At 38.2% G+C, this 23,076-nt stretch overlaps 1 protein-coding gene across 1 annotated transcript; it reads left to right on the top strand.

Moving 5' to 3' along the window:
* Positions 1-1,657: 1,657 nt before the first annotated feature.
* Positions 1,658-22,108, top strand: TERB1 (telomere repeat binding bouquet formation protein 1). The gene is made up of 11 exons (XM_063437462.1): positions 1,658-1,672; positions 6,143-6,253; positions 6,382-6,510; positions 6,958-7,089; positions 7,179-7,239; positions 7,324-7,439; positions 7,601-7,723; positions 10,021-10,173; positions 12,382-12,513; positions 12,902-13,027; positions 21,939-22,108. Exons 2-11 carry the CDS (start codon positions 6,145-6,147, stop codon positions 22,106-22,108), a joined length of 1,251 nt encoding a protein of 416 aa, XP_063293532.1. The 5' UTR covers positions 1,658-1,672; positions 6,143-6,144.
* Positions 22,109-23,076: the final 968 nt, after the last annotated feature.

A 23,076-nucleotide genomic window follows, 5' to 3' on the forward strand; every position in this document is an offset into this window, starting at 1 on the left:
TGAAGGAGTTTAAGTGTGCGTGGGATAGGCATAAGGCTATCCTAGATAGAAGATAAGGCCAGCCTGGCCAGGGACTAATGAAAGTATTTAGAAAATTGGGCAGATTAGATGGGCTGAATGGTTCTTATCTGCCGTCACATTCTATGTTTCTATATTACCACAGAATATAGGATGTTTTTTTAGGAATTGGGCCAGTTCCAAAGGCCAAGCTTCCTAAAACCTTAGGTCTCCTTAAAATTGGATTTTCTCCAGGAAGGCCTGGACAAGGGTACAACATTACGTGTACAAGTATCGGCTATAAATGCCCTAACCAACACCAGGTTGGCTTTGGAACCTTTAATAAGTCGATTTTTCCAAGCAGTGCTTTGCGTTTGACCACCCAAAAAGCAATTATCCCCTCCATGGGACTTGCCTTTGGTCTATAAATCTTCGATGGGAAAATCATTTGAGCCAATTGAAAATATCAGTTTAAACTTGTTAACTGTAAAAACTCTGTTTCTTGTGGCTATAACATCGGCAAGAAGAATATCTGAACTGCAAGCACTATCATCGGAAGAACCTTATACCACGTTTTACCATGATAGAGCAGTGCTAATTCCCAAACAAGAGTTCCTTCCCAAAGTGGTTTCACAGTTCCATCTTCAGCAGGAAATAATTCTTCCATAATTTTTTCTACAACCATCTTCAGAAGATGAACGGGTTTGGTGTAAAGTGGATGTCATGAGAAGTCTCTGTGTGTATTTAGAACGTTCTGCAATGTTCAGGAAGTCTGATAGGCATTTCGTTCATCCATCACTACCCTTAGAAGATTGATAGCAGTGTCAATCATTAAAATGTATGCAACACAAGGCAAAACTGCTCCCATCAAGGTAAAGGCTCACTCTACCAGGAGTTTAGCTACTTCATTGGCTTCTGTGGCAGAGGTGTCTACAGAAAATATTTGTAAGGCAGCTTCTTGGTCATCACTCTGGACGTTTGTCAAGCATTACAGTCTTGATTTGACTTAATCTTCTGCACACTTCAGACATAGTGTATTGGCATCTGTTGCACTAAGCAAATAAAATACTAAGCAGCAAAATTGGAATTTTTTATTTTCTTTTCCCGGCCTTCTTTTAGCTTGGGTATTACCCATAAGTGATGCTGCCATGTTTAGCCAGGAAATAAGAAAATTTATCAAATACTTACCGTAATTTTCTTTTCCCTGCAAAATGACATGGCAGCATCACACTTCCTCCCTACAGTTTTTTCTTTTTCTAGTTGAGCTTTATAAAAGACTGGAGATGTGGGGGCCATTATTGGATCTGTCAGCTAATTAATCAATTATTCCTGTCCTGACAGCTGGGGAGGAGCTTAACTCATAAGTGATGCTGCCATGTAAATTAGCCAGGAAAAGAAAATTACGGTAAGTGTTTGTTTGATACATTTTCTCGTATTTGCACTAAAGACAAGGCACAGTGTTTTTATGCTACCCCTGAACATTTTTTTTCTTGTATGTTTAAACAGGGAAGATAGATTGTTTTGTTTTGGTTTTTTTAGCAGCTGCCATTTATAATCTTGCTTTTTTAATCTTACATGGCTTGCATCTTCTTATTAGTAAACCACTGCTTATGAATGGATCGGAGAAGTACTGGATATGTCCAAATGTCTTATGATGGGCTTAAGAACAAAGCTGGTATGCATGTTAAAACACCGAAAATGTAATATGTGTTTCAAGAACAAGTAAATTTAAGTCACTGTTACAGTATATGTACTTGTCTAGTGATTCAAGCTGTATAGGTTTAAGTCCAACAGCTGAAACCCCATAAGCTGCACTGCAAGTTGTACGGTTTTTTGTTCTTAGAACTTTACCAATTTGAAGAAATGCTGCACACATTTTTAACAAAGTAGATTTTATTAACCTGGGTTCTAAACAGAATATTACAATTACTGGAAAATAACTCCTAAAACACTTTTGTGTGTGTATAATCCCAGCATTATTCACCTGTCAATCAATCAAGTCCATGGAATGCATGCTTGATTTTTGTGTTTCAGGAACAAATGGCACAGTGTGGCTGCTTACTTGTCATTCAAGGTACTGCCATTCAGAGGTGTGCACAATACTTTGTGCCAGCTCTGTTTTAGCTGTGGGCGTCTGCAGCAACAAAGCAGGAGCAAAAAATGTGATGAAAGTGCACCCAGAATCTCACAATGACACCTGGGTAACCTGTCCTCCATTGCCTTAGTGAGGCAACAGTTTACTACATAACACCTGCTCCCAAGCCCAGGTTTACAATTTCTTATCCTGTACCTGTTCATCAGAGGCTTAACCAATAGCTTGTCCTTTAGGTTACAGAAGGTTACATCCCACCTTGACCTCTAGACCATATGTGACCATACTATAAACATATTCTCCTCACAACTTTGACTATGGATATGCCCCTGCTTCATATCTGTTCAATATATTTTCTTTTTGTTTCCTTTCAGCTTTTGTATTTGCCCTTGGGCTTCCACTCACTCCCAGCTAGACACTTCCACTCCATTCCATCTATAGTCTTGGTGTTTCTTAATAGAATGCACCATCCTACACCGGTGTTGCACATCTACCTACCACAGGGCTGACGTAGTGCCGTATAACATATCAATATCACAATAAAACATTTTTTTTTTCCGTTTTCATATTCTTTATTACATTTTTAGTTTTAATATATAACAAATTCCATATGACTTACAGAACAAACATTTAGACAAGGGTACAATCAAATGATATTTTATTTTTTCTGCCGGGGAAGGGGAGATCAGAAGCGAACCTTTGAAATATAGTCATAAATACGGTGAGCACTTTTAGGGTCGAGTATCAGAAATAATTAATCGCATTGTGAATTTTCTTTTCTTTTTAACAATTGATCCCATATATCCTTTTTTTCTGGAGTTTAGAAGATTGAGACTGATATCTCTTTTCATTTGAATTTGGTTTAATAATTGAGTTTCTGCTGCCATATCTGGCTACATGAGGATTTTGTGCTATTATCAATTTTTTTGCTAATAGCATATGGGTAAGCAACATTTTGTCTTTTTTTTTTTTTTATTCTTTATTTTTCGGGCAATAAGGTTTACAAGCCTGCGGTGCCACGATAGCAGGTACAGGCATATTAAGTCAAACATTATCATGACAAGATTCAGTTGCACATTTTTTGGTAAACAGGATGTATACGTATGGTCAGTAATAATAGGTTGAGTAAATCGGCATTTGTGGTATGTATGTATGTTAATGAATAAAAAGAGCGTAAACTTTGCCATTAAAACTATACAGGTGCTTAATAACATAAGATAAACAGGAGAGATGGTCTGAGAAGACCCATATAAAGACTATGTGAGAGACTTTGGGTATCATGCTGTTCAGCTCAGATGCCCAAATATCTGATTTCATCATTGTTGTTTACAAAGTGCCAAACAGGCTGACATTGCCATGTAAGCACTGTCAGGCATACCGACATTGGCTCAGTAAGGTAGTGGCATGGCATATGGTTCAATAGCACATTTTCCGTGAGAGTAAGGTATACTAGGTGAGACAATCATGCTTGTACAGACATTTCAGCAAGGAATTATGCAAGAGCTGACATCAAAGATATAGCAGAAAAAGTCATACGATAACTCTGCCTGTGCTATATTAATTAAACAGGGTAAAACTTTATACTAAGCGCTAGTGCCACTTTATTAATATAGACTCTTAATAGGTGCGGTGGGGATTGATGATATACAATTTTTAGTATCAACAACAATAAACATGTTCAGTCTGTATGAGCTAGGGCAGCGTATTTTGATATTTAACAGGCTAAGTTGCGTTAGTTGGAGTTAGGTCGTATCAGGGGGTGACATGCCGAGAGCAGTTATAGAGGCTTATTGTATAGATTGACCTCAAGGCCTGTAGGGTAGTTGTGGAGTAGGTTTTCAGTGCAAGTGAGAATATAATTATGTGAGAGATGTTTAGCGCTACTCAGTGTTTTTATTATCTATTTACTTGCGCTGAGTGATGTCAGCGGGCCAATTCATGTTTAAAAGAACTTCTAATGGGGACCAGATTATTTTGACTTTAGATATTTCTGTAAACCAGTAAAGAGATTTGTTCCAAATACAGTTGCAAGAAAAAGTGTGTGAACCCTTTGGAATGATATGGATTTCTGCACAAATTGGTCATAAAATGTGATCTGATCATCATCTAAGTCACAACAATAGACAATCACAGTCTGCTTAAACTAATAACACACAAATAATGAAATGTTGCCATGTTTTTATTGAACACACCATGTAAACATTCACAGTGCAGGTGGAAAACCCTTGGATTTAATAACTGGTTGAACCTCCTTTGGCAGCAATAACTTCAACCAAACGTTTCCTGTAGTTGCAGATCAGACGTGCACAACGGTCAGGAGTAATTCTTAACCATTCCTCTTTACAGAACTGTTTCAGTTCAGCAATATTCTTGGGATGTCTGGTGTGAATCGCTTTCTTGAGGTCTTGCCACAGCATCTCAATCGGGTTGAGGTCAGGACTCTGACTGGGCCACTTCAGAAGGCGTTTCTGTTTAAGCCATTCTGTTGTTGGTTTACTTCTATGCTTTGGGTCATTGTCCTGTTGCAACACCCATCTTCTGTTGAGCTTCAGCTGGTAGACAGATGGCCTTAAGTTCTCCTGCAAAATGTCTTGATGAACTTGGGAATTCATTTTTCCTTTGATGATAGCAATCCGTCCAGGCCCTGACGCAGCAAAGCAGCCCCAAACCATGATGCCCCCACCACTATACTTCACAGTTGGGATGAGGTTTTGATGTTGGTGTGCTGTGCCTCTTTTTCGCCACACTGTGTGTTGTGTGTTTCTTCCAAACAACTCAACTTTGGTTTCATCTGTTCACAGAATATTTTGCCAGTACTGCTGTGGAACATCCAGGTGCTCTTGTGCAAACTGTAAACGTGCAGCAATGTTTTGTTTGGACAGCAGTGGCTTCCTCTGTGGTATCCTCCCATGAAATCCATTCTTGTTTAGTGTTTTACGTATTGTAGATTCGCTAACAGGAATGTTAGCATTTGCCAGTGACTTTTGTAAGTCTTTAGCTGACACACTAGGATTCTTCTTCACCTCATTGAGCAGTCTGCGCTGTGCTCTTGCAGTCATCTTTACAGGACGGCCACTCCTAGGGAGAGTAGCAGCAGTGCTGAACTTTCTCCATTTATAGACAATTTGTCTTACCTTGGACTGATGAACAGCAAGGCTTTTGGAGATACTTTTATAACCCTTTCCAGCTTTATGCAAGTCAACAAGTCTTAATCGTAGGTCTTCTGAGAGCTCTTTTGTGCGAGGCATCATTCACATCAGGCAATGCTTCTTGTGAAAAGCAAACTCAGAACTGGTGTGTGTTTTTTATAGGGCAGTTGTAACTCACACCTCCAATCTCATCTCATTGATTGGACTCCAGTTGGCTGACATCTCACTCCAATTAGCTCTTGGAGATGTCATTAGTCTAGGGGTTCACATACTTTTTCCACCTGCACTGTGAATGTTTACATGGTGTGTTTAATAAAAACATTGCAAAATGTCATTCTTTGTGTGTTATTAGTTTAAGCAGACTGTGATTGTCTATTGTTGTGACTTAGATGATGATCAGATCACATTTTATGACCAATTTGTGCAGAAATCCATATCATTCCAAAGGGTTCACATACTTTTTCTTGCAACTGTATCTTTAACCATTGGACACTCCCACCATATGTGTAAATAAGAACCTTTTTCTCTATTGCATCTCCAGCATGTATCAGTTTCAGAGCGGGGGATTTTTGCAGATTTTGTTGGAACCCAGTACCATCTATTTACAATCTTATATTGCATCTCCAAAAGATTTAAACATTGAACTGTAGCTGAGGAACTAATTAATGTTCTATTCCAATCCCCTGAATCCTAATAAGATATCTCTCAATTAATGGGAATGTAGAAATTGAATTGTAATGTATAATTGTACATGACCAAGAATCATAGTGATTAATCAGTAATGCATGCAGATAATGGTTGTAGATATCATTGCAGCTTTAATTCTATATGAGTGAGTAATATATAAGTTGTACACTACTCATATCTGCACAGCTAAAATTTGTTAATGTTTGCTTTATGCCAGAAATGAAAACAGATCTCCATTTATTGTTGGAATGTCTGAAATTTCAAATGGGAAATCCTGATTCTCAGAAGGGAGCTTTGGTCACCATCTACTCAATCTGTCAGGATAACAGTAAGACAATGATTTACAGAAAATAATCTATATCCTATGCATCAGCCACGTTGGATATGTTTCATTTCAGGTTTTCTGACCAAAGCCTGATTTTATTTGTTTTTTTTGTTTTAAATTCTTCCTTCTAGGTGATGCATGTGAATATTTCCGAGAAGTAGGTGGATTAATGTTTGTGAGTAACCTTGCAAAATCCTGCACACACTCAATAGTGAAAGAGGCATCCTTGTTTACATTAGGCGTGCTTGCAGAGAACAATGGTAAACATATATGTATGAAAATCAGTTGCTCAATATCAGTTTGTAGTCATGCTTTTTTTCTGTCTTTCTTACAGTACATTGTCCACAAACTGTGTGTATTTCTTTCTTTTTTTATTACAGTACATTGTCAGCAAACTGCGTGTATCTTTCTTGTCTTTATTACAGTACATTGTCCACAAACTACGTGTATCGCTTTCATCTCTTTATTACAGTATATTGTCAGCAAACTGCGTGGACCCCTTTCTTCTCTTTATTACAGTATATTGTCAGCAAACTGCGTGGACCTCTTTCTCGTCTTAATTACAGTACATTGTCAGAAAACTGCGTGGACTTCTTTCTTCTCTTTATTACAGTATATTGTCAGCAAACTGCATGTACCTTTTTCTCACCTTTATTACAGTATATTGTCCGCAAACTGTGTGGACCTCTTTCTTGTCTTTATTACAGTATATTGTCAGCAAACCTTGTGCACCTTAGAACTGTTTGAAGATTTCTGTGCAACCTTGTCTAAAGAAGACTCCTCTTTGAATTTAAAAAGAATGTCAGTATATGTGCTTTTGGTCTTAGTTTCAAATAACAGTAAGTTCATTCCTGCCACACAACCTTCAAATGAGAATAATTTGCAGCGCATTTTTTAAAAATATTTTTTAAATAATTCTATGTTTCAGAATGTGGTCAGAACCTTGCACGGGAATCTGGATGTATTGATATGCTTCTACTATTATTTAGGTAAATCTTTCATATGGAATGCACAATTATTCTCTTAGATATAACCAGCCTTTTTACTGTAGTTTTATTTTTTTCATTATGCAGAGAAATCCTGATAAAGTGCAACATGCATCTGTCATCTAAAGCCCCAGGCGAGCTTTACCAGCTGTGGACATCAGTCTGCAGTGCTCTTTGTGCATGTGTCAATAACCCTCAGAACGGTAACTACAGGCTTCTAGATAAGCTTTTATTTTATTTATTTAAAAATATTTTTGACAGATTAATAAATGAGTCTTTACCTGTGAATGTCAATGACAGCAACAAGTGATTTTCGCTGTTTTGCATTTCAAAGTAATCTCATTTTAAATTGTTTCTTTTACAGATGAAAACCAGAAACTGTGCAGTTCAGCATTTCCTCAAGCAAAAGATTGGCTTCAAAAATATGCTCAGCCTGAGATCGCCCGTCCTATCTGTTCTCTGGTTGGACTTACAGTTGCGAATAACAGTATGCCATACACTGTGTATATGAATGTGTTGTGTTTTCTCTTACACTTTTGTTTTAAAAATAGTCACTAACAAAATATTAGCAGAAGCAGTGGCACTGATGGATTTTTAAAATGATGGTGTGTGTGACTCCTCCACTCGAATTATGTAAACCCACAGGGTGCTGGACTCCAACCCTTACCTATGTCACCTTATGAAAAAAGACATAAAGGGAGAGTCAAGAGAATGTGAGAGAGAGGATAAGTTTGACAATGACACAGGCACTGAAATGGTGGAGAAAAAGGGACAGTTAAACAGAAAATGGAAACAAGAGCATGAAAGTTTAGGAGAGAGAAAGTGAAAGAAAGGATGAAAGTGTCAGAGAAGGGAGATCATTTTTGTAATAGCAGCACGAATCTGGTTTAATAAACCTATAAGCTTATTTTTGTTGTTGTTGCGTAATGTAATACAAGAGAAATCCCCCCACCCCTTGCTGTTTGTGTAGGATCGTTGAAGTGCTGAGAGGATATTAGAAATATGGCCGCAGGGAGAGATTTCGTTTCAATCACATTAAACATATTATGCTCCATCAGAGGGCAACTGTTACTTACATATTCTCCACTAATGGCTGACAGTATGTTTGACAAGTTGGGATCCCACATTGTCACAAATGCCATATTAATCTCCTCCAGTGCCATATCTGAATTATTTGATGACCTCCTGTGCTGCAAACTCCTGGTATCAGCCAGTGTAGCCCTGCTGGGGAGAGGGGGACAACAACTGAGAACTACTTCTGGAAAATATGGGACAAGAGACACCCTTCCTTGACTATTTAGACATGCAACAAAGCTGCAGTTCACAAATAGAGAGACTGAATCCTGTTGTACATTAGGCACATGGAGGTTGCTGACATCGCCATGGCCCCAAGTAGTGCTACATAGGATGCAGTCTACCGAATCTGTGTCATGGCACCCATGCATCTTATAACTGTACCTCCAGCATACATGCACCATATCACAGTGCATCCAGAAACCTGGAGTTTTGCATGGCTCTGGTGTTGTTTTCTGTTGTAATAATTTATTACAATCCAGGTCATTTAGAGAACCAAAATTGACTCTTCCCAGCTCACATATAACAATGTTCTTGTATGTCACTGCTAATGTGAGAGGAACCTATCATCACAGAGGCAGGGGCAGTCTTTGGATTTGCAAGCACTGCCTGGGATCACAACATGCATCCGATATCGGGGAATTGCAAAACCTAGCACTGTGATCAAAAGGTGGAGCTGCAAACTCCAATTTAAAGCCCTGCTTTGTGAGAAAGTCACTAAGGCAGCAGGGACCTTATAATAGAATTATAACCACTTCAATAACATACATTATTTTTTGTAACATACCAGTGTTTGTCTTTTTCTTTCAGAGATATGTGTCAATCGTTATCCAAAACATAGAATTACATCAAGTTTGATCAAACTATTGTCCCATGAAACCACTGGTTTAAAGATGGTGTATAGATCATGCCTGTCATGAATTCACTGCCATTTAGGAGTTAGATCACTTTTATTTCTGTTTATGCAGCCCTAGCCACACCTACCGTGGCTTTGATTGACACAGTCTGCATGAAAACAAAATGGTTTAGTGGCCAGACGTGTATCTCTCTGGCTCCTGCCAACTTGAGCTAAAACGGTGGAAATACCTCTGTAAATCCTGCTGACACGACTCTAGACTAATGGAGGACCACCCTTGCTATACCCCGCTGCCTGATAAGCATGCATCTGGGTGCTATGACGGATGCATACCGTGTCTTACCTTGCGGCCGACTGAAGCCAACAGTCCGGTAGTTGGTAGAGGCGGCTGATCTCCATGCTTAGGGCTTAATTCTACAAATGAGGTCTGTGCAGTTCTGTCCCCCCCCTCACCCCCCACTTAATGTAGTTACCGAGGATTTTAGTGCAAACAATTGGTAACCTCCAATAATAGTTCAGCTTGAAGAGATTCACTGACAGCTAGGGTAACTTTGAGGTTTTCCTGAGTTTATCCAACTCAGGGAGGTGTGACTAGAATTCATAAACAAAGTGATTTAACTCATAAATGGCAAAGAATTGAGCAAAACTGCTACATTAAGCTAAAGTGGTTTTGGCGACTATAGTGTCCCATTAAGGAACTATTTAAGTGCTTCAACTAAAAAAACAAAAAGATTCAGAGTATTTGAGATCTTTAAAACATTTTCCATAATATATTTTATAATAGGCAATACTGTCCTATAATGGGTGGATCAATAAATCTCTGTAGAAAATCTCTGCAATGTTTGTTTTTCAAGGTTTTGCACAAGGATACTTCTCCTCAGTTGGAGGCCTAGACGCAATTGCTGAAGTTCTTATCCAGCTTGTTGCTGATCTACAGGGGAACCAATCAAACTCGAAATTTGCTGTTGTGATGACAAAGACACTAGATGCTTGTATCACTGATAATGGTATGCACCAAATCTTAACATTTTCTTGAAGGTAAATAGAATATTAAAATAAATTGCCTGCCTATGCTATTAGGATGCTTTCTTCACCGTTTACTGGGAAAATGTAGTATTTATGTGGGTTTTTCTCTTAGGCCTCCATCATAATTATTTAATAAAGTACGTTAACACATGTCAAGCCATTAACAATGTTGACACAATCACAACTATGATCTTGATGATTTTTCAAAAACACTTTTGCCATTGTCGGTTTAGTGAAAAAGAGCTTTACACCTTATGTTGAGCAGTCATGTTGGCATGAGCAAAGGTAGCCTAGAGTTTGGTCCTGGAGCGTGATGTTTCGCCGTGTATGGGCTTGCGCTGGGGTCATGCTTTGCTGGTGGGAGCTGTGCTGTGTTGTATGGTAGGTGGTCTTTTCTCCGTGGAGCAGTACCTGGTGTGAGGTCGCAGCGCCTTTGCTGCCGAGCCGGTTCTCATATTACAGTGATGTGGACCCCGCTGTGTGATGGTGTGTTAAGCTGGTGGCCCATGTGGTCTGTCTACCTGGTAGCGAGCTATAGCGGGTGGTTTAGTGCCCCCGTCTGCTGCTGTGTAAGTGGGCCCTATTACCTTGGGGGGGGGGACAAGAAGCCACAATAAAACTTCAACAATAATATGTTTTTACTGGTTTACTAGTCCAGTGGTAGCAGTGTTGCTGAGGTATGGTGGTCGGTAAACCGGGTGTCTTCGGGGCTGCCTCAGGTTTTGGCTGCTGTGTTGGTTGCTGTCTCGGCTCGTCTAGGGACAAATGGGGACCACTGTTGCGGGGTTCCAGGTGGAGCCGTGAGCTCCACCTGGTCTCCGAGGGGAGATGAGAGATCGAGGGGAGTCCCAGTGTCGGCCCATAACGTTAGTGGCAGTCCGCGGGTCAGTTCAGTGCCGGTTTCGTTGGGATGGGTTCTTGTTAGCGGGCCCAAAGTGCTTGTTCGCTGCGGAGCTCGCTTGGCGTGCGGCCATTCAGGTCGGTTGCTTGGCTCCGCCCCTGAGCAGTCATGTTAAAGAGATTACAATCACTGAAAAGAAGAGTTATTTCAGACATTTATAGGACCATTTCCTTTTATCAAAATCAACAGACAAAGGGACTTGGTAAAAAACTAAAACACATTTCAACTACTTAAACAAATGCTTCAGGCACCATGAGCACTACTGTTCTCTGTACTTGTTACGGTGCACAGAGTGTTCTTTTAATTAATCCCCTGAAATTGGAAAAAATAATTCTTATGTTGACATGTGGAACTAATTTTTCAAAAATATATACAAATAATTCCTAGTTGTTCAATTAAAGCAAATAGAGTACATATTTACAACAATATTAAAGTGGCAAAATCAATAACACAACGAATGCACATGTCCACTGTAACCAAAATGTCTGTTTTGATTATGCTTAAAGAAACACACCACTGTCACTTTGAAATGCAAGATGTCACCTGCTATCACTATTGCTATTAATAACCTTCAACCTGTGATGTAATAAAAAAAATCCTGCTATATTTGCATTTTGCTTGTTGTTGATTCTACAGTTTTGGCATATTGATCTTGAGATTGTACGAATAAGAACCAAAGAGCTGAGCACATTTTTAAGTCAGAATGTTTTCTAATTTCAAAGGCATTACCAAAAGAAAATGGGTTGTAGTTTTTGGATTATAACCATGTCGAAAACTCTCAGGCAATAACATCCTTGAGCTCAAAGTTCAGAAAACATAATCCAAAAATAGACACCTGACTGTGATCAAGGCATTTATTTTTTTAATAATTTATTAAAATCCCTGTCGTTTAGAGAACCAAGACTGACTATTCGCAGCTCACAAATTACTCATACCAATGATCTGGTATGTCACTGCTAATGTGAGATGAACTTTCAGATCCAGCTCCTCTGTGATCATGCATGGCGTCGCCCCGCAGCACCTAAAATCACAGAGACATTATAAGTCTTGGCTTTACAAGCACTCACTCCATGGGAGCACAAAATACATGTGAGAGTGGGCAACTGCAAAAGCTAGCACTCTGGCCAAAAGACCTTGTAGGTGGCGGTACAAACTCAATTTTAAAACCCTGTTTTGTGAGAAAGTCACTGAATTAAGACTAAGGCTGCAGGGACCTTATCATAGCACTATCACCACTTCAATAACATACTTTTTTTTAACATAATCAATGTTTGTGTTTTTCTTTCAGCCATATGTGTCAAACGTTTGTCAAAACACAAAATTACATCAAGTTTGATCAAACTATTGTCCCATGAAACCCTTGATCCAGCGGACAGATTCAGTATTGTGCTTACTTTAGGCCACTGCACTGAGAATTGTGGTATGTTTTCATTTCTTATGCACTATTGCTCTTTTAGTGGTTAAATGTTTCCTGAAGCACGGTGGGGAGGTGATAGCAGATCATTTTCATTATTAGTCAAAGCAATACACACAGCAACTGAAAAGTGCTCAAGTATTCAGTTAATTTACTACAAGAAAAAAAGCATACTGGCTTCAGAAAATGTAGCCAAATATCTGTATTATAGAAGCACAGTGTGAAGTAACTACTGTATACCATTTTACTTTATGCCTCTGCTTTACTGAAAAGCTTAGAGTACTGCAGTAAGTGTAGTAAAATTATAATTACAAACAACAATGCTAAAGCATTCAAAAAATGATAGCTCTGTTATTTGGTATATTTTAATTAATGTTAAAATTTCATTCAACAGAAGCAAATCAATATGAGCTACTAAAAAGCAATGGACTTCCCCTCATGATTCAACTGCTTGCTGAGTCGCAAGATGATGAATTAAACAAAGCTGCCACTTTTGTCCTCCAGAACTGCAGGCAAATCAGTGAGATTTTCTATTTATTTTCTGGTTTGTTTTATGATTAGACCTATGATGGTATGCAAAGAATTAAACCATGGCTAAGGAATTACAGCACGTTTCCCAAAATGTTATTATCCAGACTGTATAGTGAATTAAATATAGCATTTAATATGTCTGGATTAGGTCATACATGGTTTATTTTGATATCTAGAATGTGAGTAGTGATATTTATATCAAGCCTGGCTCTAGAAACAGCAAGGCCAGGTGCAAAATGATACAGAAGATTGTTGTTTTGTTTTTTACAAGACCACTGCAAGCCTATAATGACCTATGCTCCTAGTAAATGTTGTAGTGCAATAAGCTCGCCTGTTTGTGCCATGCTAAGTTCTGCTGCTGTAGCCCCTTCCAACTCAGTTACATCTGCATCTCCCAAACAATAATCCCTTCCTCTAACCCACAATGGACATATACAATTTAGACCCCCTTGCATCCCAAGAACAGTTCCCTCAATCAATTAGTTATTCATAATTCATCTTCAAGCCATATTTAGCTATTCTGTGTTCAGTGAGATACATAGTACAGCAAGGAGTATACACACTATATAAACACACATTACAGAAACAAAGATTTTGACTATATATACACAAGCCAAATTACCCAACTACAGCCTCGTACTCTAGCTGTTTATCTTGCTGTTTGTTAAATCTCTTGAGATATTTATAAGCATTTGGTATGTCAACACTGTTCATTCTTTGGGCTAAGTTATTAATATTTATAGCTTTCAGCCTGCCTTGATATGCTTTATATTATATGCACATTCTAGTAGTCGTTTTTAACTTTCTCTAGTGTAGTCAGAAAATTCTGATAAGAAATTAACATATCCATTATGTAGCCTCCCTTTTCCTACTACAATTTTATCTTTAAATGCCTTTTTTTATCCCTCTGCTTTCCCACATCATTTGCTTTTTAGATTATTGATGATAACATACAGAACCCTTTTTATGTTGCCATCACTAAAATTCCATTCAAAGCAGATTTATTCTATTAGATTTTGTGCCATAAATGGTGTATGTCGCATTTTTTAAATTACATTTTAGATATATACTATTCAATTTTTCTACTAATTTACTTTAAACACCCTATAATATCTATTCTTTAGAAATTTTCTATAAGCACCTATAATTTTCTATAAGCAAGTGATGTCACATTTTCTCATTAGTTTAGGTATCATTATTTAATACTTTACTAACAAAATTTTGCTTTGTGTGTATCTTATATGCGCAGAGCTCGGAATGATTTAGACACTTTTACAGCATTAAATTAATGTTCACTAATGTATCCGTTGCCTATCCATTGTACCGAAATAAAAAATAGAACTCTATTTTGTGTAGACAATATTGTGCTCTGATTTTGTGAATCCAGGTTTACTGATACAAGTTTAGGTTATATATATTTAATTGTATTACCTTTGCTGTACTATAACCAGATTTACTGCATAAATAAAAAGAGCCTTATAGTAGTAGTCAGATAGACTTTTGTTATTTTTTCAATCCAATTTGTCACAGGAAGATCCAAAAGATCTTGACTTCTTAGATCAAGGAGGCAAACGCATAGTGTGTGAAAGAACTAGTTACAAAGTTAGAGTAGATAAGGAGGGAAACTGATCTAAAATATAAACCTTCCACATAAAAGCAAGGTTACATGATTCAGTTCCTATAGTTAGGTTTTTTGTAGCATGTTTTGCTTTTTACATATCATTACTCACAACACCAATTGTGTGGCAGCCACCCAGATATTGACATGGGTCTCACTGCCAAGGATGTCCTTTCCCCCCACCTTTGAAACTCTACTGCGCCGACTTCAGTGATTATAGCTGCTAAGTGATTATAGCTTTTTCCCACAGACATTAGCCAAGACTTAATGCTGGTAATGAACTGGTTTATTAGGGCATGGCACACTCAATTTATACACAGATCCATGGCAGGGGGTCTCCATACAGTTCAACATAAACTCCTCCTCGGCGTCCCTGTTTCTGGGAGATAATGGAGTCCAAGACCGGTAACTCAATTATCTCTCAGTTACAGAGACCCACACAGAAAATACCCCAAAATAACATCAATTTCTTCAGGAAACCCCATAAGTCTTATATCCCTGGATAGTCTGGATCCGAGCGCCCAAATTGTCCAAATTGCGCTCGGATCCTTTCGGTGGAACAGGATCGCCATCCGGGTAAAGTTTTGACCAACCGGCCACGAGGTCGTAGCCCAAAAGAGTTCCAGAGCGAAAGAGGCTGTGGCCGGTCTCTGTTCGGTAGTTCCTGTGTTTGCATAAATGAGTGTTCTCTCCTGGTTCCAGGGAGCAAATGTTCTTTATGTTCGTGCGAACTGTTTGCCTGAAGAGCGCTCTCCTGGTTCTTTTGGAAAAGAAGCAGGCGGTGGTACAAGTTCAGCGGTGTTTGCGAACTAGTGTGTCCGATTTTAGTTCCATGCACTCGACGTCTGAACACCGCTGCCTGTTTTTGTGCGACAAGATGGCCGCCAACTCATTTCCCACGTGTTTGCTCATGCAAATGGCGGATACCTAGCAGAACACTTCAGTTAACGAGGTGTTGACGAATTGACGAGGTGTCAAGAGAGGTCAACAGGGTTAACAAGCCAAGAGGTGGTCTGGTTGGGGGGCATAAAAGGGAAAAACGAACTGCCAGAAAATGCTCAGTGATAGGGTGTCCTGCCACAAATTGCATGTACCATCACATTAAAGGGACACTCTAGGCACGATAACATTTTATCTCATTGAATTGATATAGTGCCTGGAGTCCCACAGTCCCGTCCCACCATTTAGTGTTAAACCATTTGCAAACAGTGGAACACACTGAGTGAGGGCTTCCCATAATCAAAGCTTGTACACATACTGTGAAAATTCATTACTACAGCTGAGCTCGATTGTCTCTCTTATGTGCTACAGACCTTGTTCTCGAAATTCTAAAACTGTAAATATCACATACTTCAAATGTACTTGTTTTTTTCCTAGTTGTTCAAAACAACCCTGGGCATAAAAAACAGATTACAAAAACAACATTTAAAAAGGTTGGTAAAATTAAATAAGTGGGAAATAGAGTAACGTAGAAACGTAGATGTGATGTAAAACCGCTCATCTAGCCTGTCCATATAAATGTCAAGTTACCTAGCAGATCTAGAGCTCCTTATGATGCTTTCCTCTTATCCTGCACCAATGTTGGAGCCGGTCAACCTGACTTCACTACCTCATGTTCATCTTGCGTCATTTTTTACATGGGACACCCTGATTATAATACCATCCTGTCAATCCCGTATCAAAATTGATGCGAGGAAAACTGTCTTTACCACCTTCCATCAATCCAGCGTCAATAATGTGTTCATGTTAGTTTGATAGCCCATAGTTACACAAGTATGGCGTTGTTATGGTGTTGCTTAGTATATTGCTTGACCTTGACTTTTTTATGATTATTCTTGTTACCATTTATATGTTCAGCTCAGTCCCTCTAATGACCGGCTATACATCTGTTTTCCATACTGTCCTAGATTTGCGTGTTGGCACCCAATACCAATCCTGACAGTAATTGTGTGATCTTGATTGTTGATTAAACGTTCAGGAGTGCAATGTGTCTATACCACTGTGACAAAGTGTGTTCAAAGAAAAAAGCTTCAGAAAGTAAACGTATTGATGCTGAGAGATGTGTGTGTAAGGAGATGTACATTGTCAAGCTATAAAAGGACAATCTTTATTTATACCAATATATCCCAATATACACATCCCACATTCAAAGCGAACAATTGTTTCTGTTGGCACATGCATTTTAGCACTCACCTGTTGCTATGTAAACCATAGAAATGACAGGCTAATGCTCTCAGCCTATCACTGGCTGCCCAAGTATGTCCTTCCACCTAAACCGGGCAGTTGCGGAGAAGATAGAGGAGGTGGTGTAACAGCTGTTCAGGGACAGAACTTTGTTTCTACTTTCCTTTCAAAAACAGTTTAATGCTGCAAGGTAAGATGGCTTCTGGGGATTCCAGACCAAATAACAACAAGATGAAGCTGTTACATAGCCCTTTGATTCATATTCCTTACGCAGCATGTAAATGCCACACAGCAAGAAGGAACAATTTATCCAGGAAAAATGGCATGTTTTTAGTTGGGTATACGGGTGTTACTCTGTGAAGGATTATCAGCAACCAGCATATCTGCATTATTCATTTCATGTCCAACAAATAAAAACAAAGTATGGGGAAGGAAATGCAAGTTAATATGGAAGGAAGATTACAAAAAATAGCTGATTTCAGTCAGAATTATAGCTGTCAGATTTACCAGGTTTCCTGAACATGTATAACATCTCCATGATGAATGGGAGCTCATGAGAAGTGCTGCCCTGCGGTATGTAGACTCCACATACTGCAGGAATCCTCAATGATTAATGACTTTTCTTCAGAATTTGGATTCCACATACTTTAGGACAGCAGTTTTCATCGCCAGCCTCTCAATATGAATAAGTGATATACATACTGGAAAACAAGGTGTATCTGGCTACAATGGTCAGAATACCTTTTTTTAAATGGCAGGCCTTGAACGGGTTAATTCCCCAGTGGGCAATTGTGGAAAGGCAATTAGAAAATGAAGTCCTTTATTGATTGTTATTTAAGACCAGAGAAGTAGTCAATAACATTTGTTTTCGTTGAACGGATAATGGCTGTTGTCAGCATAACAAGGACTGTAATGTGGAGAGTTTATTTTCTTATTAATACTTTGTGTTGTATATTTGTGATAATTTTAGCTTGCTGCAATCAATACTGACTACCTTTTTAGGTGCACCTACTATCTTGACTGCAGAAATATAGATAAGTATGTTTGTTACCAGATTTCTACTTCTGCTGTTATTAAATCCCTGTAGGTAGTCAAATTTACATAATCTTTGTGGAAATAAATCCCTGCTCAGTATTCCGGGCGATATAGGTTTAATGTTGGATTGACTTTTTGAGCTTATGAGCAGTACATAAAAAGTAGACTTGTGCACGTATCCCTTTCAGCAGCATTGAACGAATCAAACGCCTTTTAATTGATGGATGATCAAATTGATTTATTAGGAAATCCCAAACAAATTGATTAGTTTGTCCATGGTTTAAAAGGCATTTGATTCATTATAAAAATAATCGACCTCATAGCATTTATGTACTGCAGCAGGAAAATCGGTTAATCATAGTTCCTTTCTGATTCCTCCTCAGTTAATGAATTGATTTTTTTTTTGCAGTTTGATTCTGTGTGCTGCATATCTGTATAGAGAGAGATGTGTCCACAAAAACATAACCCTGCAGGGTTATACACGATCATGCATGATGAAAGGACCTTAGTGTCCTGAAAGCATTTAAAATAACCATTTTATTTTATTCTCATTTAGCTACCAGGCTAACACGGTACCAATAAAACAATAGTTATTATCAATATAGAGCAGATTCTTGGGAATTCAAATAATTTTTTTAAAATTTTTAAGCCATATTGGAAAATTCATCTGTGTTCTCATTTCAATTATTTTGGCCTAAAACCGAAATGCCTGACTTTTTGCCATTTAGTCAATGACCTTACTAGATTACAATTATGTATGTAGATAATGTTTGCTTGACTTTGTTTTGGTTTTTTTTGTGGTACATCAGCTCGGGCTCTTCTTATTGCCCTTGTCAAGATATTATTTGCTAGTTACTGCACCATGAAATGAGACCTATGGAAAATTGTAAGTAGTATTGTTTTTTTTTTTGTGGTAATTTTTCACTAGTACAATTAAAAAAAAAAAAAAGAAAGAAATTCCCCCTCCCTGTCAGAGGATCTGGCATTTTAAATTCCCAGTGCTAGTTTAAACCTTTAAAATAGTAAATAGGTTCTTTCCCTTTCTTTCTTTTTGTTGTTGTTGATTTAATCTATTCATATTTCATTGTTGGTCTGATCCTTGTTGTATTAGGGAACTAAACTCCAGAGTTATGAGCATGTACAATGCTGAGTAATAATTTGGACATCTTAATTGTGGATTCATCTGTATTTTAATGCAGAGAAGGATTGTCCGTTTGGTACATGAATGCAATGTACTGTGATGATTTTGACATACTCCCCAATAAAAGACTTAATGTAAATAGGGCAGCCTAGCCCTGATTTAAATAACAATATTCTTTAGGAAATTATTACAAGATCCATTTTATAAGTCAAGTTATACATCAATGTGTGTCTTATCATGGCAGGTCCACCATCTTTTCCTGACATATCTCACTTCTGCATGCTGATAGACCGCATATGAAAAGAACATGCTGCAGGAAATCAATTCACTAATTAAAGAAAATCCAAAAGAAATTGCCTGCATTCATTAAAATTAAACTCCTTTTTAATTCAAAATATTGATTTTTGCACAAAGACAAGCTCACTATAGAAAGCTCACTGACACACACAGTTCACTACAGACAGCTTGCTGACAAGTCTACAATGTCACTACACACAGGTTCACTGACATATTCTGAAGCTCACTACAGAAAGCTCACTGACACATACAAACTCACTAGTACACAAGAATGTACAAGCTCAACACATGCAGAAAGAAGATCAAGAGCACACTAGCAAACACATACAGGATCATTGTCACTCAGCCAGTGCTGTGGATGGAGAGCTGGAAGTTGATCTATAAATGTCTCCCATGCTGCTTCTGTCAGAACTGCGACCTGGGGGTGGAGCTTAGATCCTGAATTTGGCTCCTGCAGATTATGTTTGATAAGGTAACAGGGGGCTCTAGTTCCCTGGTGTCCCCTCCCCCTTTAACTCCTAAATGGTAGAGAATTGAGCAGTCAGACTGCAGGAACATGAGCTATACACCAAAACTGCTTCATTAAGCTAAACTTTGGTTTTGGTGACTACAGTGTCCCTTTAAGTCTCTTTACACTTGAGACAACAGTATGCTTGTTAACGTTTTGATTGGATACTTAAGAGTCTTTGGACCATAGTGTCTAGGAAGTAAAGATGGGCAACTGATTAAAGTGGTTATAGTGCATGGAGTCCATGGTCATGGGTCCCCCATCATTGTTAAACATTTTATTCACCATTAAGCAGGAATGCCAGCACGTCCTGCAGCCTGGCCTAATGATGAAATGACAGAGCTATGGTCTGCTTCACACCATACAAGGGATAGTGGGCAGTGACATACTGAAATATTCAGAGAGTCACTGCTCCAAACCCTGATATGTATTGGTATGGCATGCTTTGGGGAGATGAAATTAGGTAGCAACATTTACTCTTGCACAAATCATATTTTGTCTTTCTGGATCATTCTGGAGCTGCAGAAATGTGTTATAGAACATTTCTATACTGTGCTTTACTTTACTGGTGTACGTTTAGGTCTTTTATGTTAGTTTTTACTGTGTGCATTTCCCTTGGTATTAAAGGGACACTTCTAAGCACCACAACCACTTTCTTGCTTTAGTGATATTGATGCTAGGAGTGACCTTCCTGTTTTTCAGTCCCTCTTTAGAGATGCTCCTAAAGAGTGTGGTTTTACCTCTGCATTAACAATATAAATTCTGGCTACCCTTTGGTGGAACTTGGTGACTGAGATTATCGTCTGACACTAATCAGCCAATTAATTGTTTCCAATGTCGGATGTTTCTAAAGGAGGAGAACATTTTCTTTAGCAATATATGTGAAGGGGCTGCACTGGAGGCACTTGTGGAACAAATGTAAATGTGTGGCCACTGAAAATGAGTTGTAGTGGTTATGGTGCTTAGAGGGCCTTTTAGTACTGGGGAAAAAAATTAGGATAATAATAGCTGACTTTATGTGGAATTTTACTCTCCCCTTGATATGTCAATACTCCAGGCCTATCTATTATCGCGCAAGAACACGGTTGAGAGACACTGAGATACACAACTTGGTGCACCCCAGAAATGTATTGTTTAAATCCCTCCTGTGATTTTTTTTATTTTTTATCTTATGTTTACTTATCCCCTGCAATTAACAAATTTGTATTTGTGAGGCCTGAAATATAAAAAATGAAGGTAAAAATACACACAGTCATGTTTACCGCTATGCTTGAAATAAGTACCTCCATTGTGGCTCCCTAAACCCATTATTATAAGCTCATTTTCACTTCTCATCCAGCATTGAGGAAGGAAAAAAAGCAACAATATTTCTGTTTCTCCTTATACAAAGCAATATTTGCCCTTGCTGTACCAGGATAGCAGGTTGTGATTTTATTCGCAGAATTGTTAGACACGGGACACCGTAGGCACTGTAACAGCTTCATCTCATTGAAGTGGTTATAATGTCTGGAGTCACCTAGTGCTGTCTTTCCATTTGACGTTAAAAAGTTTTTAATTTTCTAATGTTAAACAAGTGTTCTGAGTAGCCCATCCGCTCTGTGCTGCTTGTGCTAATGAGGAACCATTAATCTGAGCTGCAATGGGCGGCTGTAATTGGCTAACACTCTCAGCTTAAAACTTTCAGCCTATCACAGCATCCATTGCTGGTAAGGATCAGTATGGCTAGAAGGAGTGTTTAATCTATGCATTGGTCATATTTCCACTAATGGCTGGGCTGTGAATGGCCAGAGACCTCTCTTTAATGTTAAACTATGTGAAAATACATACAGCGCCAGGGGATAGTGAGATTAAATAATTATAGTGCCTATAGTGTCCCTTTAATATACATTTAAAAGAAAAGAAAACATCACATGAAAAAACGGTTAACACAAGTTATGGGTAATTTTCAAAGTTCTATTCAAAAGTGTAATTTACACCTTTATTAACCCCTTAAGGACACATGACATGTGTGACATGTCATGATTCCCTTTTATTCCAGATGTTTGGTCCTTAAGGGGTTAATCCTAAACATATATAAAATGGTGCAAACTGTGATATATTTGTGTACCTCTATCCAGCTGAAAGAGTATTTGCCAGTGTAAAACAGCATTCTCCAGATTCAAAAGAAGGCTCTCCTCCAGATCTGATGACGGCAACAGAGAAACGCATTGATGAATACTGGATTAAAGCAAAGCACATGCTTCACAAAATTGAATCTTTACAAAGACTTCATAGTAAGGCAAGTTGATACAAAGTCATTTTGATAAAACAAAAAAAAGGTTAATGTAATTTTCATGTATTGGATAAGCCGGATGATGTGAAATTGACATAGTGGTACATTTTATATTCAGAGAATTTTTGCTTTTGTGTAATAATATTTAAAGAAACACTCCAAGTAACATCACACCACTAGTGTTATGGTGCCAGGGTGCAGGACCAGCTCAGTAGCTAAGCGCTGTAAGCCAATTATTGTGGCCCTGCACTGCCAGACTTTGCTCAGTAGAGACACTAGGTGGGCTCAAAGATGGGCTGTAGTGGTTTTGGTGCTTGCTGTGTTCCTGTTAAGTGGGCCTGTCTTCACAATAAACAGTACTTCACATATTTAGTCAATTTATTTAGTTAAAAGGAAAAAAAGACAATTTGCTTAAATCTCCAGTATTACATGCTGTATCTTTAAATGTATGTGATACAATCCTATCTACAATGTATCAAATACTAGGCTGATTGTTTTTTTTTTTTGTTTTTTTTTGACAACACAAATGTGGTAGATGAATTGTACATGTTGCTCCAACATGGCATTGACATTCTTTACATATTTGTTTCATATATTGATACAAATCGTAAACTTCAAGTCTTTTACATAGTATCTCTTGATCCAAACAAAAAAAGTAAATGAATACATCAAGAATCCACACTGAAATTAAAAAATATTTCTAGTGATGCAAAAGGTGAATATGCTGTGTAATCTTTCAATGCTAAAAGGTTTGAATTGTTGGGAATTCAAAGTGTGCTTATCATTAACAACTTAAAAACTTGTGTTGTGCAATGTATTTTCATTTTTTGATTCTCTGAAAAATGTTTAGTGTTTGGAAGATGATTTTGCATAGTGAACACTAGCTTTAATTGTTAGTTGTATTGGTCCATTATTAAAGGAAAGTGTATTCAAGTGACAACTTGTAAGGTGCTTGTATATGCTATCCTGGAGAGTGTCCCTTT

This window comes from Pelobates fuscus, chromosome 12 (genome assembly GCF_036172605.1).
Source record: "Pelobates fuscus isolate aPelFus1 chromosome 12, aPelFus1.pri, whole genome shotgun sequence".
In the NCBI taxonomy this organism is placed as follows: Eukaryota; Metazoa; Chordata; class Amphibia; order Anura; family Pelobatidae; genus Pelobates; species Pelobates fuscus.

Excerpts from the sequence above, each read along its gene's own strand:
- TERB1 (XM_063437462.1), top strand. The coding sequence starts at position 6,145 with ATGAAAACAGATCTCCATTTATTGTTGGAATGTCTGAAATTTCAAATG. Across the intron at positions 6,511-6,957 it reads CGTGCTTGCAGAGAACAATG|TATATTGTCAGCAAACCTTG; the intron begins GTAAACATATAT and ends TCTTTATTACAG. Across the intron at positions 13,028-21,938 it reads CCAGAACTGCAGGCAAATCA|CTGAAAGAGTATTTGCCAGT; the intron begins GTGAGATTTTCT and ends ACCTCTATCCAG.